This window comes from Caloenas nicobarica, chromosome 2 (assembly GCF_036013445.1).
Source record: "Caloenas nicobarica isolate bCalNic1 chromosome 2, bCalNic1.hap1, whole genome shotgun sequence".
Classification (NCBI taxonomy): Eukaryota; Metazoa; Chordata; class Aves; order Columbiformes; family Columbidae; genus Caloenas; species Caloenas nicobarica.
In genome coordinates this window covers 109,329,060-109,346,769 of record NC_088246.1, presented here as the reverse complement: position 1 = coordinate 109,346,769, position 17,710 = coordinate 109,329,060, and the positions used below count along the sequence as shown (strand labels likewise).

Here is a 17,710-nt window from a genome sequence, read left to right as displayed (position 1 = left end):
CTATTCACTTTGGCATGAAGCTACCAAACAGACCAATTTTTAAATCATTACTTCAGTTTGTTGCTTTGCTCCAAAAAGAAAGAAACAAGTAGGAGGAGGAGGAGGACAAGAAATGTCTGTATGGAAACATTCATCCTGTTTGTTTTAAAGCGGGCCTTGTCTGTAGTGGGTTTTGCAGTGTCTGCTGGCATTGGTGTTGGGGATATGTCTTGCTTTCTAGAATGTTTTCTTAACAGTCTAGAAAAAAAGATGTTTGGGTTTGGCCATATGTCCTCTTCTCCAGACCTGTTTCCCACTTCAAAAAATGCAGAAAGACCACATCTAGCTTGTCATAGAATCACAGAAAACCACATCTTGGGTTGTCACAGAATCACAGAATGTCCTGAGTTGGAAGGGACCCACAAGGATCATCGAGTCCAACTCCTGTCCCCGCATGTGACAACCCCACAGGTCACACCATGTGTCTGAGGGTGTTGTCCAGTCTCTTCTTGAACACTGTCAGGCTTGGGGCCGTGACACCTCCCTGGGGAGCCTTTCCAGTGTCCACCACCCTCTGGGGGAAGAACCTCTTCCTCATGTCCAACCTAAACCTCCCCTGGCACATCTTCCTGCCGTTCCCTCAGGCTCTGTCTCTGGTCACTAAAGAGAAGAGCTCAGCCCTGCCCCTCCTCCTCCCCTGGTGAGGCAGCTGCAGCCCCATGAGGTCTCCCCTCAGTCTCCTCTTCTCCAGGCTGAACAAACCAAGTGACTTTAGCCGCTCTTCATACGGCTTCCTCTCCAAACCCTTCGCCAACTTTGTAGCCTTCTTCTGGACACTCTGCAGTAGCTTAATATCTTTTTGATCCTGTGGCGCCCAGCCCTGCACACAGTGCTCCAGGTGAGGCCGCACCAGTGCGGAGCAGAGCGGGACAATCCCCTCCCTGCCCGGCTGGCCACGCTGGGCTTGGTGCACCCCAGGACGCGGTTGCCCTCTTGGCTGCCAGGGACACTGTTGGCTCATGTTCAACTTGCCGTTGACCAGAACCCCCAGATCCCTTTCCAGAGAGCTGCTTTCCAGCATCTCGGCCCCCAGTCTGTATGTACAGCCAGAGTTGCTGTGTCCCAGGCGCATTACCAGGGGCCCACTGGCCACCATGGGCTGGTGGCTGAGCATCCTTCTGTGTTTAGGCAGGCTCAAATCTAAACCCATCTGTGCATTTCTGAAGGTAAACAAGCTTTTGAGACTCAAGTCGAGAAGGGGCATGAGGAATTAACAGATGCTAAGTTCACACCTGATGAAATGTGTGCAAAAGACGCATCTGTGCTCTGCTTTATTTTACTGCTCTTAACAGAAATGCTGTCCTCTCTTTGCCCCAATGCAGGGAGTGCTGTAACAAAGAGGAAGGAGAAGGAGGCCTGGAGACCATTCCTAAACAAGCTGAAGAGTATCTGAAATTATCTGTAGGAATATAAATATGTATAACGTAACATACAAACTCATTTTGTATGTCACTGAAATACACCAAGAAAGTTAAATACAGCAGCTGTTTAAAAAGTCATAACTGTCCTATACGGATATTGAATACTGAAAGTGAAAACAAATGATGTATATGTGCGTGTGAGAAAGATGCGATTATGTAAACACATTTTAAACATCTGGTTTTCAGTTTGATTTGTGGATGGTCTCCTGTGAAAGTTGCCTTGAGTTTTTTAAGCGGTCCTTGAATAATGGAGCGTAGTGTTTCCCAGGAACCAGGATTTGCTTAGCACTGACGCAATGTTATCTTAGAAGGATGACAAATTATAGATAGAAGTAAATAAAATAAATGAGAATCACACGATAAAACACAGGCTCTACCATCTAAAAAGGAGTAGGTATAACTGATAGATAGTAATATCTAGTTTAGAAGTCTCTATGAAAAGCAAAACCAAAGCCTGGAAAACCCTTAGTGAATCCAAAAGGAGATGGACAGGTGAGCTGTGTGTGTGCACATACGCTTCATTTTGAATTGCTTTAGCAAACTTCAAAAGATACTTTCACAAACTCTGTTTTATAAAAACAAAATGTTGGAAGTGGTTTTGCAGCCAGAAACTTCTTAAATATATATCCAAGTCTGTGCTGCCTTAACCTATAGGAAATATAGGCCTTACTTCAGGGAAGTGTTTAAGCATGTGGATAGTTCAGTACTTGTCCTGGCTTCACTTGGATTACTTTTTTCCTTGAATTTGGAGACACAGTTAAATCTCCTGAAGGCTAGGATTTCAAGCAGCCAGTCCTCCCTTGATTAAGTTAAATTAAACCGCAGCTTGCAAGCTGTTCAGTAACTTGCTCAAAAACGTAAATGTGTAGGTTTATGCTACTCCCGGTACAAATTTTGTTAAGCACCTCGGTCAGATGCTGTCCTTTAGGATGTCTTGTGCCAAGGGCTGTCATGGCAAACACTTCCCGTGGCCGTAGCCCTTCTGAGAGCACATCCAGTGGTTTTCTAGTGCCTGTGTGGGAGCCAACAGCGCGTGGCCAAAGAAACAGACTGTACAGAGTGAAAGGAAATGGAAAAAAACAAATACAAAAAAACCCCCCAAAACCAAAAAACAAAACCCAACCAAACAACAACAACAACAAACCCCAAAACCCACAAACCCAACAACCACAAACGAAAAACCCAAGTTGCAGCATTTACATGTCAGCCAGTGCTTTTGAGTTTTTCAAGACATTACAGAGATGCCAGTCTTGGAAAAAAATAGTATTTCACCTCTTCTTTTGGCGCAAGTGCCTCCTGGCTCGTCCTGACTGATGATGGCACAATTCTTCATAAAATGTAGTATTACTGCAGTATTTAATGGCTACTTTTCCCTCTTGGATTATTTTTTACAGTGGCCCTTTAATTCTGCATTTTCAAATGTTTAGAAAAGAGGAATAGCAAGTTCACTAGCTAAATATACCATGAGAACATGTAACTCCCATAAGGTGTTAAATAGTCAAAATATTTTCTGTCTGCACTTTGTGTGAGGCTCAGATGGTGGTGTCTTTCTTAGGACCAAATCAGAGAAAAATGTAGAGGATGAAAACAAATGGGTTTGATTTTTCCCTAGGTATTCAATCACATTAAGTGCATAGTAGACGAAAATCTTCATAGCACAGCTCCATATTTATAAAACACAATGTTCTCCTTTGGTTTGCTTCTGAGTCTCAGTAACACCGGAGTGGATGAATGAAAGCAGAAGTGGAAGCAGAGTTTCTGTTGCGATTGGAAAGGAGGTAACAGATGGAGCGAAGAGGAAATCTCTAGTCTTTCCAGTCTGCATTTTCTCTTTGCCGTCTGGTCACTGTAATGGGACGTGTTCCCACCTGGGTCTCTGCAGGTTGTGAAAACTGTACTAGTTCCATCAGAGATTGCACCTTGTTGTAGTTCTATTATATTGTTTATTCTCCTCTCTTTTTCAGGTAAGATTTTCACTTTTTGCTCCTTTAAGGAGGTTGGTTTAACATTTCTACACCCCCCTGGTGTAAAAGGACATACACATAGCTTCACTGGAGTTGGCTGACCCACACTGAAACGTGTCAGCAAAGATCCCAACCCATTCTGTGCGTGCAGACGCTTAGGAACAGCCACAAACCTCCTCTGTTTAAACATCGTTCCAGCTTTAATGGAAAATTTCTCCATAATGTAAAGTACAATGGAAAAGTCATAGCTGTACGTGCTGTTAAAAAATGGAATTTGCCATTTTCCTGATTTGCTGTTGGTGTCAGCCGGACCTGAAATTGTCCTGCAAATGTCACCGATGAAAGGTCTGCCTATTTGAAAGTACTTATTAAATAACGTGCTTAGCCATCAGTGTGAAGCATCTTATTCAAGTACTGAGCTTGATTTTGAGTTGAGAAGGGGCACAGCGAGCTCTGAGCACCGCACAGGTTTGCCCCAGCAGCCTCCTCTGATTCCTTACGTCCTACCGGCCACCTCTGAGCTCATTGTCCGCCAAGGTAGAAAAGGGCTTTTGCAGTGATAGAAAATGCTCACTTAGGGCAATCAAGAGACATCAGTCTTCTTTCACTTGAGGCCTTAAGGAAGGACTTGAACCTCATGCAGGGCACTGCATTTTACATTTTAAGGTCTGAATGAACTCTGTAAGTGTTTCAGTGTCCTGTAATGTTGTTAAAATCATATCTTCCTGTCTGAAGAAGCAGTGGTTGCCAAAAGTTTCTTCAGCACTGTTGGGTTTGTAACTAGTTCAGCAGAAATATTGAAGATGTGGAAAATAACTCTTCTTTTAATAAAAAGTTAATTTTCAAGAGCATGAATGTATTTATTCTTTTAAGAATCAGAAGTATGTGATATCTGATACAAAGGTGTAACAATAGGACAATTGGATGACAAGGATACAAGGATAACAAGGATGACAAGGATAACAATAGGATGACAAGGTATTAGTGCACATCTCTTGAGCATCTCTAAGCTGGGGAGAGAAATTAAAATGCTGAAAGTAGAAGGCATCAAAACTGAGGATTTATAAACAAAAATCAAAAGTTATAAGGCTGAAAATGTGAATGCAATTATGGACCTGTTCTTATAAATATAAAAGAAACTCAGGCCTCTAGAGAAAAAGCTTGGGAAATTAGACCAGCATCCATCTGTAGTCACTACATAATAGTTACCACAATGTTAAGAGACAAGAGAAATATGTGCTACAGGGGTTGTGTGTGTTACACTTGCTCAACTGTATGTATTTTAGAATAAAATAACCTCATATGAAATGGTTATTAGTTGTATAGAGCACTTCAAAGGGCTGAAATTTGGGAATAATAGTATTTTAAAGACTATTCTAAAATTGTTATGCAGCTTTTTATGATAGAAGATACTACCTGTAAAGGCTTTGTGTTTGGTTGCTGTTGGGTTTTTTTTGTGTGTATGTGGGTTTTTTTCCTTATTTTCTACTTTCTCCTCTGTGAAGTTGGGATGTTTGGGTAAGAGATGGGGAAAACATCTTCAGTCTGTTCTGCAGTCTTATTTGATTTGAATGCAAATGACTGGATTTGAATACAAGTAACCAATCAGTCAATCCTGTGCTGTGTTTTGAGACAAAAGCGTGTTTTTCAGTAATACTGGCTTAACAAAATTGGGGAGGGAGGGGGGAAAGCGGCAGGCTGCATTCGACAGTGCCTGCAGGGCAGAGAAGGTGCCCCAAGGAGTCTGAGAAGTGTCTCTGCAGTTTTGGACCACCCGGGATATTCAGCCTTACGCTTCAGGGTCTGAGGTAGCCTCTAGGTCCTGCAGGTCAGGCTTCTCCAAAGCAGTAGGTGCTGGGCCTGATGGTGACACAGGCACCCTATGATATGGGCTTCTCCAGTACGTAGACCTCAGGTCTGATCCAGTTCTGCAAGCCCTGGCTAGACTCATTTAGCTAGAATCCATTAGTAGGTGATGAGATATTCACAGACCTGTTTTCAGCCCACCTGTGCCACTGAATTGGGAGACAGCAAGCCAAGGGTTAAGATGGCTGGGGAATGAGTGGGTTCTCCTCCAAGTCCACTTTTCTTTCTTCCTTTTTTTCCTAAAATAATCTCCTCCCTAAACATGTACCTGTCTGCTGTTCGCCTTCGCTCCATAAAAGTAAATGCATCCTGTTTTTTAAAAGCTGGATGTGCAGCATCTCTATAATAGTTTTCAGTGAGTTGCAGATACCCATGCTATGTAAAAGCCGTAAGATCAAGAAGAACTTAACCACCTTTCTCTTGTACAGCCTGCGGGTATTTTTAATTTTCCCAAATGTCTGAAGACATCCGAGTTGCATCATCTGTGTTACAATTGAGACTTTAAACAGATAATTGACAACACAGACATACCAAGGTTTTTAACCTCAGAAGACTGTTAGAATGGCATATAAAGTACTGGCAGACAGTGCTCTCTTTTCCTGCTCCAGAAAAGAAGGGAAGCAGGTATATGAAGTGCTAATAATCTCAGTGTGGTTTTGAATAGACTAGGCTTGGGAACCTTGAGTATTTTTCCTTTTCCCTTTTAACTGCAATTTTGTTATTGTATTGCTTCCCCCATCTCTGCTAAATATGGCTTTTGAAATGTAAATCATATCATGTTCTCAGAGATGCATATGACACCCTCAGCACTGTTCCTCTTTGCACTTCAAAGAGCTGTGTGGTCACACTTTGCATCTCAGCAAAATCGCAATATTTGCCTTCTGAAGATCTCCTTTAATGTGTACAATCAATCCCTGATAATGTGTTTTGGATTTTTGTTCCCTGGAGACTGTTAATTTTAATGTTGCTACAGGTCATCAGGAAACATAATCTCTTCTCTTTTAATTTCTCAGTGAGCGTGCCTGAGGGGAGAGGAACACAAGAGAGGAGAGACAATTGAACACCACCAGTGGCCGAGACCTGAAAAAATGGTGCTGGATGAACAGAGGATTAGAACTTAATTGTAAAAGGGAAATAAAGTCTTGGCAGGCGATTTGCTTCATTTCCACATTCATCATGGCCCAGATCCTCTGGCTGGCTGGTTGATGGGACTGTCCAACGCTTCCTACTTGGATTCAGCGCAGATCCCCTCTGCCTACGGATTGAAAGACCTAGGATCAGGTGGGAACTGGATGGTGCCAAATACGGGAATGGAAAGAGAAATGGACTCTGACGAGCTAAGATGGAAGTGACTTGACAGCTCCAAGCTCAGCAGTTGTCTCCAGTAAGGACAGGTTAAGCCGGGAATCTCAAGCTTCGCTGGGAGAGCAGTATGCAGGAAGCTGGTTTTCAGGCCACAAATGCTTTCACAGGTAAGGACTTCTGTTCTAGTTCACCTCGTAGTTTTGGGGCAGTTTACTGGTGCTTAGAAAATAAAATGGATAGGTCCTGCCTGTCATTAGTGCATTATAGTACTTTCAGTTTAAATAGTATTTTAAAACAGTTCACCTGAGGAAAAATTCAACACTGGTGTTAACAGTGAATAACACAGTTATCCGCATTTCAGGCCCCCCGAAACAATGCCACAAGCCTTAGGGAAGGTGTATCTCGGCTTTCCTCATTAGAGTGCTCATTAACAGCTTAACAACAAGTGGCCTCCTGGGTCAGTATAAAATGTAGTCTGTTAAGTTGCTCTTATGTTCAACACTGGAGTTTGGTGAGGGTGCAGGATGGGCATGGTTCATACCAGGAGGTTTCTCAGAAACATGTCAGCATTGATCTTTTCTTGTCAGCTGAAGCACATCTCTGGGCAGAACTTCCCGGGTACCTTCTACTTGTACTCCCTCCCCCCCTGCACCGTTCACATGCTGCAGTGCTTGAACTGGCAAAACTGGAGGGTTTTGGTGTTTCACCTGAGTCTAATTTATTTCCCTGTAGATATGCTGAAAGTGATGTAGTGAGGAGGAGGATGCCAAGGTGGTGTGTCTCTGAGGAAAGCTCCCTCTAGTGTGAAGTCTGCTGGAGTTCATTCAGGGCTTTCGCTGTCTGGACTGCTTTCTGGTTTGAGAGGTGGGAGAAGGAAACAGGGATCAGAAGATCCTGCTGCTTTGTTTCCACATCTGCTGGCCAGCTGAGACCCTGCAAGAAGTGGGTAGAAAATCAACTGGGTATTCCTCTTGCTTTAGTGGGTCTAGATAATGGATTAGTACTACAGTGAAAGTAAATGTGCAAGACATTTACATTTCCAATTTACGATTTTTTCCTTTAGAAGAAGTTTACTGGATTGTGGGTTGTAAGTACAGGAAGATAATTTTTTGTCTCAGGCTGCTTTACCCTGGGCTACTTGCTGTTTTAGGAGCTAATCCCAGGAAGGAACACCAAAACTGTTCATCTCCCCATGGGCAGGCTCCCACTTTGTCCTTTCCCAAAGCAGGTCCACCCTCAGAAGCTGGTCCCAGCCTTCTGGCTGTGGTGGGGTGGCAGCTCTATGTCTGGCTGTCCACACCAGCGCATCGGTGTGGAGCAGTAGTGCAGTTCCGAACTGTCTCCGTTGCCTCGTGTTGCTTTGATTTACAACACTGTTTGCCTGCATGTCAGTGAGACCTGTCTTGAAGGAGAGGAAACGGGAAGCTTTTCTCCACGTGTGCTCCAGCGTGATGGGAGACGTGAGGCCTGGGACCACCACGGAGCCCTCCTGCCTCTGCCTGGCCAGCAGCAAACTCCGACAGCTCCTCGCTGCCATTCTTGTCCCGTCTGTGCATCTTCCACCTCGCTGCTCACTGCCAGCCCTCAGCTCATTTCTTGGAGTTTGTGCCACTCCTTTGCTCCCCACCAAAATTCCTACCTTGTGGCTCTTTGTTCCCTTCCTTACCTGCCCTGCCTTCTGTGGCTCTCCCCTTTGCTGAGAACCTTACCTTTAGTACCCTTGCAATATTATGTTTTTTTCTTTCCAGCTTCACACTTTTCTGCTGCAGCATCTGGTACCCCTTAGCTCCCCGCAAGCAGGGGTTGTTGGCACTGTGATCAGGGTGCTCGGGCAGCAGGACGTCAGAAAGCTGGTAACCTGTGACTGCCGCTGGGTGGAAGAGACCTGGCTAATAGTGCCGCATAAAACTCAGGGAGATGAAACTGGGGTCCCTGGAGGCCTAAGACAACAGTGAGATTGTGGTGACAACCCAGCAGGTTCAGACCTTTTCTGGAGACTTTTAACCATGTGAAGGTTGCTTGGTCTCTCGTAAGGAATTCTTACATTCTTTTGGAGTTGCCATCAGATAAAGATATTAATAAAAATTTTCAAATCTTGGTAGCTGTACTAAGGAATTATTAAACATTAAGTTGCACCGTATGTTCAGGAGACTTGTAAAGTAAACAGGCAGGAGACTTGTAAAAGAAACAGGTTGAAATATCATGCCTTTCATATGAGGAGAAGGCAAGGACTTCTGTTTCTTCCAACTTGTATTTAATTCATATCTCTGTTTGCTTTTTGGAGATCTTCCTTTTTCCTTGTTAGACTTATATAATGCATTCAGCAGTAAGCAGTGGGTAGGTGTGTATTTCTTAGAGAAATTAATCAGAGTGCATTTCTCTGAGAGTTGGAATAGAAGTGTATTGGCAGGTGCACATGGTTGCTCCTGATCCTTGCCATATTGCTTGCTTTATGGGAATGCCAGTTTAGCTGTAGGAGAAAACAGTAGCTGCTAGCGGCAGAGGGGGCATGACCACATGCGGAAGGGAGCTAATTTGTACAGAAAAAGCTTTGATATCTGAGACCTGTGCAGTGTCAACACTGAATCTAGCCATGCTAAGTGATTGCAGCTATTGCAACGATCAGAGTAATCATTTCAATTTACAGCTGTAGAGTGCTGGCAAAAGATGCCTGTGAGGACGATGCCCCTGTGTAGCTACAGTTGGAGTATTTCATAAACCTCCTTTCCACCTTGCTAATCACTGTGACCTGGAAAGGCTTACAGTTAAGGCTAAGAGATATTTTGATCCTGTCTGTACACTCATTTTGCTGGCACAGATGCCAAAGCTGCCTTTTTTTGTAGGTGGCTCTTGTTCCAAGAGATGGGCTCGTCTAATCACTTTATCATGTATTACCAAACAATAGCTTATGGTAAAAGCTTTTTCACTTTACTGGCTAAATACTAATTTCAGTAGATCACACAGGTATAATAGGTTCAGGATTACAGAAAGTAGAAAAGGCAATGGAAGGGAAGTGCTTCTAGGCTCGATTAGGAAAGAGATGGCTAAGCCTATGATAGTAAAGGGCAATTTGAATGATAGCAATCATGAAAGAGTGAGCTCATCATTTTTCAGAAGATGAGAAGAGAGAATTTGAGAATAAAAGCAATACTATGCGAGAAAGTAGATTGCATTCAGCTCATAGAACTGATATGTAAGATTTCCTGGGAAAGAAACCTAAGAAATTAAGGAAGACTGGCAATTGCTAAAGGAACTAACTTTTTCTTTTCCAGTCACAAGAAAGAATATTAAAAGCACAAAGAGAAGGTGTCTAAATAATAAGGTGTAAGAAGCCATGCTGGTCCCAGCCAACATGGTTTCATGAGGGCAAAGTCCTGTTTAACAAACTGAATTTCTTTCTATGGCAAGGTTACCTCCTAGTTGACCAAGGGAAGCCTGTCGATGTGATCACTTTGGATTTCAGCGAAGCCTTTGAAACTGTCTCTCACAGCATTCTCCTGGACAAGATGTCCAGCATACAGCTGGATAAACACACAATGCAGTGGGTGAGCAATTGGCTGATGGGCTGAGCTCAAAGGGTTCTAGTAAAAGGAGCAATGTCGGGCTGGAGACAAGTCACTTGCAGGGTTCTGCAGGGATCCATCTTAGGCCATCACTCTTCAGTGTCTTTATAAATGACTTAGACTCAGGACTTGAGGGACTGCTTAGCAAGTTTGCTGATGACACAAAATTGGGAGGAGCTGTCGACACTCTCAAGGGCAGAGAGGCCCTGCGGAGGGATCTGGACAAATTGGAGAACTGGGCAATCACCAACAGCATGAAGTTCAACAAGGGCAAGTGCCGGATTTTGCGCCTGGGACACAGTAACCCTGACTGTACATACAGACTGGGGGCCGAGATGCTGGAAAGCAGCTCTGCAGAGAGGGATCTGGGGGTTCTGGTCAACAGCAAGTTGAACATGAGCCAACAGTGTCCCTGGCAGCCAAGAGGGCAACCGCGTCCTGGGGTGCACCAAGCCCAGCGTGGCCAGCCGGGCAGGGAGGGGATTGTCCCGCTCTGCTCTGCACTGGTGCGGCCTCACCTGGAGCGCTGTGTGCAGGGCTGGGCGCCACAGGATAAAAGGGATATAAAGCTACTGCAGAGTGTCCAGAAGAAGGCTACAAAGTTGGCGAAGGGTTTGGAGAGGAAGCCGTATGAAGAGCGGCTAAAGTCACTTGGTTTGTTCAGCCTGGAGAAGAGGAGACCGAGGGGAGACCTCATGGGGCTGCAGCTGCCTCACCAGGGGAGGAGGAGGGGCAGGGCTGAGCTCTTCTCTTTAGTGACCAGAGACAGAGCCTGAGGGAACGGCAGGAAGATGTGCCAGGGGAGGTTTAGGTTGGACATGAGGAAGAGGTTCTTCCCCCAGAGGGTGGTGGACACTGGAACAGGCTCCCCAGGGAGGTGTCACAGCCCCAAGCCTGACAGTGTTCAGGAGACTGGACAACACCCTCAGACACATGGTGTGACCTGTGGGGTTGTCCTATACAGGGACAGGAGTTGGACTCGATGATCCTTGTGGGTCCCTTCCAACTCAGGACATTCTGTGATTCTATGAGACAAAATTGCATGATCTGAAAATTGAAGACTCGTACAGAAAGTGGAAACTAGATACATTATTAGAGATGAGTGTAGAAGAACATTAGAAAGATGCAAGAGCCAAATCAGGTAGGCCAAGGCACAAAACAAAGTACAACTAATGAAGGACACAGAAACAAGGAAACATGCTATGTTCTCAGTAGTAACAAGAGGAAAACTGAATTTCTGGACTCCTAGTTCAGAGGGAATGCCAGAACTCATGCTCTGATAGTGCAGATAGGAGCAATTAGTTAATGACATTTTTTACATCATTCTTTGCCCTAAAAAGTGATTGTGTAATCAGGGGGCAAGAAAAGGACTGCTACCTTGAGAAAGGTAAGAATTCCAACTAAAGCAGGAACAGAACTGATTATAAACTAATGAGGTAGGATAATAGGTCTCTTAGAACAAGCTGGAGCTTATTAAATTATCTCTGCAACACAGGGTAAAATAACTGAAGCAATGTCTGAGCAATTAGTGGTTACACTTGAGAACATTTGGATGACAGTCTAAGCTCGAAGAAGCTGTGAAAGAGAAAACACTGCACTTATGTGTAAACTTTCCTGAGTTTGGGTTTTTTGTTTTTGTTTTTTCTTTGGAGTAGATAGTTTATCTTAAATTCTTGGGGAAAAACGCCTGAATCAAATAATGAACTGATTTTTTTTTAATAAATAGCCTGTGGTTACTAATATGATAAATGAATTTGCATGGGTTTTTTTCCAGAAGGTACCTTGTCAGTGGAACTAATTCCTCTGTAAGTAGAGAAGCAGTACAACTTCATTTTTGGAAGGCTTTTCACCCTTTCACAAACTAGTTGGCAATATGGGCTATGAGGTGGGTACACAGTTGGCTGGAAAACTGTTCTTGGAATAATTGCTAGTGATTTGTAGTCAAACTAGAAGGATATGTCAAGTGGGATTCTGCCCTGGATTGCCTGAAAATATTCAATATTTTAATTAATGACTTACATGATAGAATCTGCATGCAGAATTTCCAGATGACACCAACCAGGGAGAGGGTGTAAACCCTCTGAGCACAGGATTAGAATTCAAAATTAATGTGGTATATTGGAGAACTGGTCTAAAATAAATATGACGCAGTTCATCAAGGACAAGTTCTGAATTGTGGTTGGGCACGAATAATCAGCTGTGCAAATCAAAATGTAGAATAACTGGTGAGGCAGCAGGTCTGCAGAAAACAGATGGGCAGTTGCAAGAGATCAGAAAATGGCTATGAATCAATGCTACTATGCCATAAATGTCACGCTAGAATATATGGACAGGAGTCTGCATGTAAGACATGCAAAATAATTTTTCCACTCTACTTAGCATTTGTGTGGCTTGTGCGCTATTTCTGCTCTGAGCAGTGCTCTTCAGGCCCATTGGAAGCATCCAGAGGGGAGCAAAGGGAAAGGCCAGAGGTCTAGGCAACACGACCCTTGAGAATTGAAAAAACAGTCATTTTTAAACTAAAGCAGTAATTCTCAAACTTTCTGAAGATTGTTTTCCTAGGTTCCCACGAAGCAGTGGGGATCTGTGCCGTCGCATGTGTCATGCACTGAGCTGCGTGGCAATATGTTGGCCATGATGCAGTGGTGCTTTGGTGTGATGGTCAGACGGGCCACCTGGCTTGCACACCTCTGAGCTGCTGTGAGAAACTACACCTTCTGCCTCGGCCTCTCTCAGTGCTGTGCCGATGCTGGGATAACCGTGGTGGAGATGCTGGACAGCCAAGGTCCATTTTTTAGATTAGCTGCTTTCCTTCACCAGTGTGTGTTTTGAGTGCTGGTTTAGGAGAACAGTGTGGTTATGAAATCAGCTCTCCATCGTTGGGGAGCGTGTGGCACAGGGACATCCAGGGTGATCAAAGGACAAGGGGAATGCTACGAGATGGATTAGGAATCAGTGTGTGATGCCTCCTGACCTTGCAAGGTCAGCTTAGGTCCATCAGGATTTTGTTAGCTCTGTCTCAGCACAGGGTCTGTCAGGCCTGGGCTGATTTGGAGGCATTCCTGCCCTCTGACCCTCAGCACTGCTGGAGGGGTTATTAGCTCTGGCACTATGGAAACCAGAATAAATAGTAAAGAGGTTGCTCTCTGCAGTGGGCCCCTGCCCTTCAGTCTAACACTGACTTTTCCTGTCACCTTCTGGTCGCATTCCGTCATAGCTTCCTATCTTCTCCCTCACACCTTTCCCTGTGGAAGCGATGGCACCCTCAGATCTTTCCATAATCCCTTGCAGTCTTACGTCTCAAGGTCATTGTCGTCGAAGCTTGACATTGGGCCTTATCCAGAGAGGCCAAGTTACTCCCAAGGAGCAACTCAGCTTGGCCAATACTGCCCCAGGACCTGCTTCACCAGAGAAACTGAACTCATTAGGAGAACCTCATGCTCACGGGAACGCAGCTTGGTGGAGCTTCTCCAGTCCCACCCCCTCTGCTCTGTATCCCCCTGGCACTCAAGTCTTCTGTTAGGTTTCCTGTCCTGTGTTTCACGTTTTCCCAACCTTTCCCCGCTTCTTCCCCCATCAGTGACCAAATCCCCTCTCTCTGTACTACAGCTCCTCCATGCCTCCCTGTTTGTACGTCTGGTCTCACTTCTCCTCCAGATTCCGTACCCTTCTAGTAATCTTCCTGCTTTTCACTTCTTTCCTTCACCGTCTCTTGTTTCCAGAACTCTCCCACTTCCAGACCAACTGACTACAACTTATTTCCAGGTTGTCTAAAAGCCTCTTCGCCTCTTTTCTAGACTTAACCTTTCCTTTCCTCACCTGCCCTTCTTTGGGGTGAAAACCTTTCCCAACCTCACATCTCCTCCACAGTGACTTCTGCTGGTTTGTGTGGGACCTTTCCTTGCAGGAAGGCGATCTGAGATCCTGCCGCTCAGTTTGGCTCCTCTCCCCACATCTTGTTTTGCTTAACTGCTGTCGTTTTGGGTGGAGATGTCTCTGGCATGGGGGTGGTAGTTCCAGAATAGGGAGGCTCCTTGAGGGGATTACATGGGAGAGGAGATAAATTGCTCCGGCAAATTGAATATGACCCAGTTGGCCATTATTCGTTTAGAGAATGGAGTAGTGAGGGAAAATGTGATAACCATTTAAAAGTATATGGAAATTTCATGTAAAGAGGAAGGCAGAAGAAACTGTTTTCCAATTCTGCTGGGGATAGAGCAAGAAGTAACAGACAAGCTTACTGTGGTGGGGAGGTTGAGGTTAGACGTTAGGAAAATCTTTCTAATGGTAAGAATGGTTAAGAACTGCAGCCGATTGCCTGGGGAGGTTGCAAAGTCTCCGTCACTGAAGGTTTTTAAGAACAAGTTAGACAAATATCTGTCAGGAATGGTTTATGTATAGTTGATCTTGCCCTGGGGCAGGGGAATGGACTTCATGAGATCACTTCCAGCCTCACTTTTCTGTGATTCTATTATTGCTGGTTCCCTGAATAATAAATACACATTTTTAAAGTTAGTAACCCACCTGCACTACTCTGTCTTCTCAGTGATTAAGTAGATTCTGTTGAGCGCTCGGAATAATTGATAAAGGATAGATGAAGAGTTTTATGTGTTTAAAGTCTTGACTCTTTTTTTGCTGGAGTGTAGCTCCATTACATTCCTTGTAGCCTGGCTGCCTTCTTTAAACATCTTATTTTGGGGGGTGCGACATATGTTTCTATGCCTGTGCAACTTGCATAGAAATATTTTAACGTTACAGAAATACTGCATCCATTCTTCTGTTTCACAGTATGCGGGTACTTTAAGAAAAGCTTTTAGTACTCTTAGAAAGCATGTTTAAAAGGTAATTATTAAGGATAATAAAAAATAGGGCAAAGCCAAAACAACTGCACTTTTAGATTGTTTTCTTTATTATGAATAAAACTGCAATTTACTTAGCATCAAATATATAACTGGTGCTGAAGGTAGCCTTCTTCCTTGGAATTGTAATTGAGGTTCGATGTAAAACAGCAAAACAGGTTTGAAATGTCTTCTAGTAAGTATGCAATGTAATTAATATTAAAAGCAGTTGAAAACTCATTTATACATTAACACAGGTCTCCCACATTGCTGCTGACATTATTTGCATGATTTTCCATTACAGATAACCACTTAATTAAAAAAAGTACAATGTGAATATGCAGCAGAGCATTCTCATCCTCCTCTGTTCCAGCTTTGTTTTCATCCGCCCCTTGCAGCTAGTCTGGCCTTCCTAAAATCTCTGCAATTTTCTTAGCAAATGCATTCTTATTTTATGAATTTTCAAGGTTACTATGTAACCCACAGACAACTCTTACTGCCTCTTAGTTCTTAGGAGAAACAGATTACTTCTTGCAATGCCCCTTACTCAGCATGCACATAGTAATGGATCACATTCCATTGTATTCCTTTAGATATTTTATTTAGACTGTGCAATTTTTGGACTACAGATAGTATTCTCAGCAAAAATACATGGAAGAAGATATAATCTCAGTTTCTCATGAGTTTGCTATCTAAATCTGTTACACTCAGTATAGTAATGCATAGCTCGGAAGTCTCCTCTTCAGAGTTAAATGCTTTAATAGAATTACAGGAGAGTGAGAAACTGTGAAAATCAATTCACGAGCAGAGGTGCCATGTGAGAGCGATAGCTTTTGGTCACAACCTAGTCCTTCTGTTGTCCCTAAGATCAGTGATTAGAATAGCAATGCTTTCTGCATTGAGTCATTCTTCAAATCCAGGAGGCCAGCTTTTAAGTTTTGAGCCCAAAATTTGTGTAGGTGAGACATTTTTTTTTCCTTTCACCTCAAAAAACCAGATTCTTCTCTCCAAATGTCTGTTTGAAGGGCTGTTTAACCTGTAACTGGACAGGTATTGCCTTTGCTAATTGAACTGTGGCAGTTCGTACGCAAGTAGAGGGGCATTTCACACAGACCAAGAATATAATATTTTAAACACTTCTCCTTTCAAATTCTTATTTGACTGGAACAGAAGACATCTTTGCCTGTTTGCTTCATTTGGTGAACTACATACTTGACCACTTGCTAGAGGGAAAAATAGGAGAATTTGAGCGGCAGTCACTTCCAGAAGGTGTCCTGGCTGTGTGTAGCTGCCTGCACCTCAGGGAATGTGGAGGCAAAGTAAGGCAGCAAAGAAGCCAAGAGGACTCCAGAGAAATGCCATAATATGGTGTCTTGTGAAACACCTTGAGAGTCACTGGACTCAGGAAAGGATCCTCCACAGACCTGGCATTCAGTCCCCTGATCTCGCAGGCTACTGCATCACATAACACCATTCATATCAAGCTCCACCCTAAAATTATTACTCCGATCCGGAAGGATTTTCCTTTAATTTTAAATTTAAATGTCATTAATTTTCATTGAGTTAGTTTACATTTCATTTTAAATTTCTTTCATTTTCACTCTGGTGTAGTCTTGGCTACACGTGCATGGTCCACTTGTTCTTCTGACAGCGCAGAACCCAAATGAAGGGCTGTTGAATTGTGCAGGCCCGGCTGAAAGATGGTTTAAATTTAGAGAAACGCCACGGGCAATGCTATTATTAAAATTATTTTGCGAAGTAGTGCATTGCTGGAAACGGCAAACTTCACCTTCCCAAAGTCATGGTAAGGAATGATCTGGCCTGTTCCTGGAGGATGCTGAACCTGGATCCTCACCTTCAATAACCATTTTTAGTAGATTATATTCTTGGCTGTAGTGTTACCATTTGCAAAGCTGATGGTTCTTTGGAAATGTCCATATGCCATTTCGCATTTCTTAATGTTAAATGTCGTGGTGCCTTTTTCATGATACAACTTAATCAGCCAAATGGCCAATTCCACACCGGATGTGACAATAAATTTAGCTGTAAATATGCTACATTTCAGTGTTTAATCATAATAAAAAGGCAGACTTTTTGAATGGACAAAACGAATGCTTAGTCCCTCGAGTAAAACCCAGAAAATAAAAAGGGGTGAAAACTGATTGTTAAATTGGCAGCGTATATTTTCTGTTAATTCCTTTTAATTAATTAGGTAGTTTTTTTGTGTGTGTGTGGTTTTTTTTTTTTAAGAGAAGAGATGGGGTATGACATTCAGGCTATGCCCATGGCTGGCTGAGGGTATTTTCACTGCCGAAAAGGCCTTTTGCATGCTGAAGGTCACGCTCCTGCCGGTGGCGCTTCGGCCAGAAAACAAGCCTCCGGCTGAGGCTGTTGAAGGTGGGCGGAAATCCCGCATGGGGACACGCAGTTCTGGCTAACAAACCGACCAGACACGTGTCATTGGGCATGACATAACCCATGCAGGAGGAGGAGGATGAGGAGGATGAGCAGCCCCCCCTGGCAGCAGTGGCCCTGGGGATGCTGGGCCCAGCAGTGGGAGCATTATACACTTCAAAATGCTAAAAAACGAAGAATAAAAACCAGATGAATGCAAAGCTACTGAAGCACTTGGCTGCGCCCTTTTGGAAACGGAGGAGGTACAGTGGCCAAGTGGAAACATAAGTGATATTAACCAAAACCTAATCTTATTCATA

General features: G+C 43.7%; 1 protein-coding gene across 1 annotated transcript in view; it reads left to right on the top strand.

Moving 5' to 3' along the window:
* Nucleotides 1-17,710, top strand: part of LDLRAD4 (low density lipoprotein receptor class A domain containing 4) — a 291,893-nt gene that overhangs the window by 97,890 nt on the left and 176,293 nt on the right. Inside the window, exon 3 of the mRNA XM_065627234.1 lies at nucleotides 6,304-6,762. Within this exon, the coding sequence (XP_065483306.1) occupies nucleotides 6,723-6,762 (40 nt within the window). The 5' untranslated portion in view covers nucleotides 6,304-6,722. The remainder of the gene's footprint in view (nucleotides 1-6,303; nucleotides 6,763-17,710) is intronic.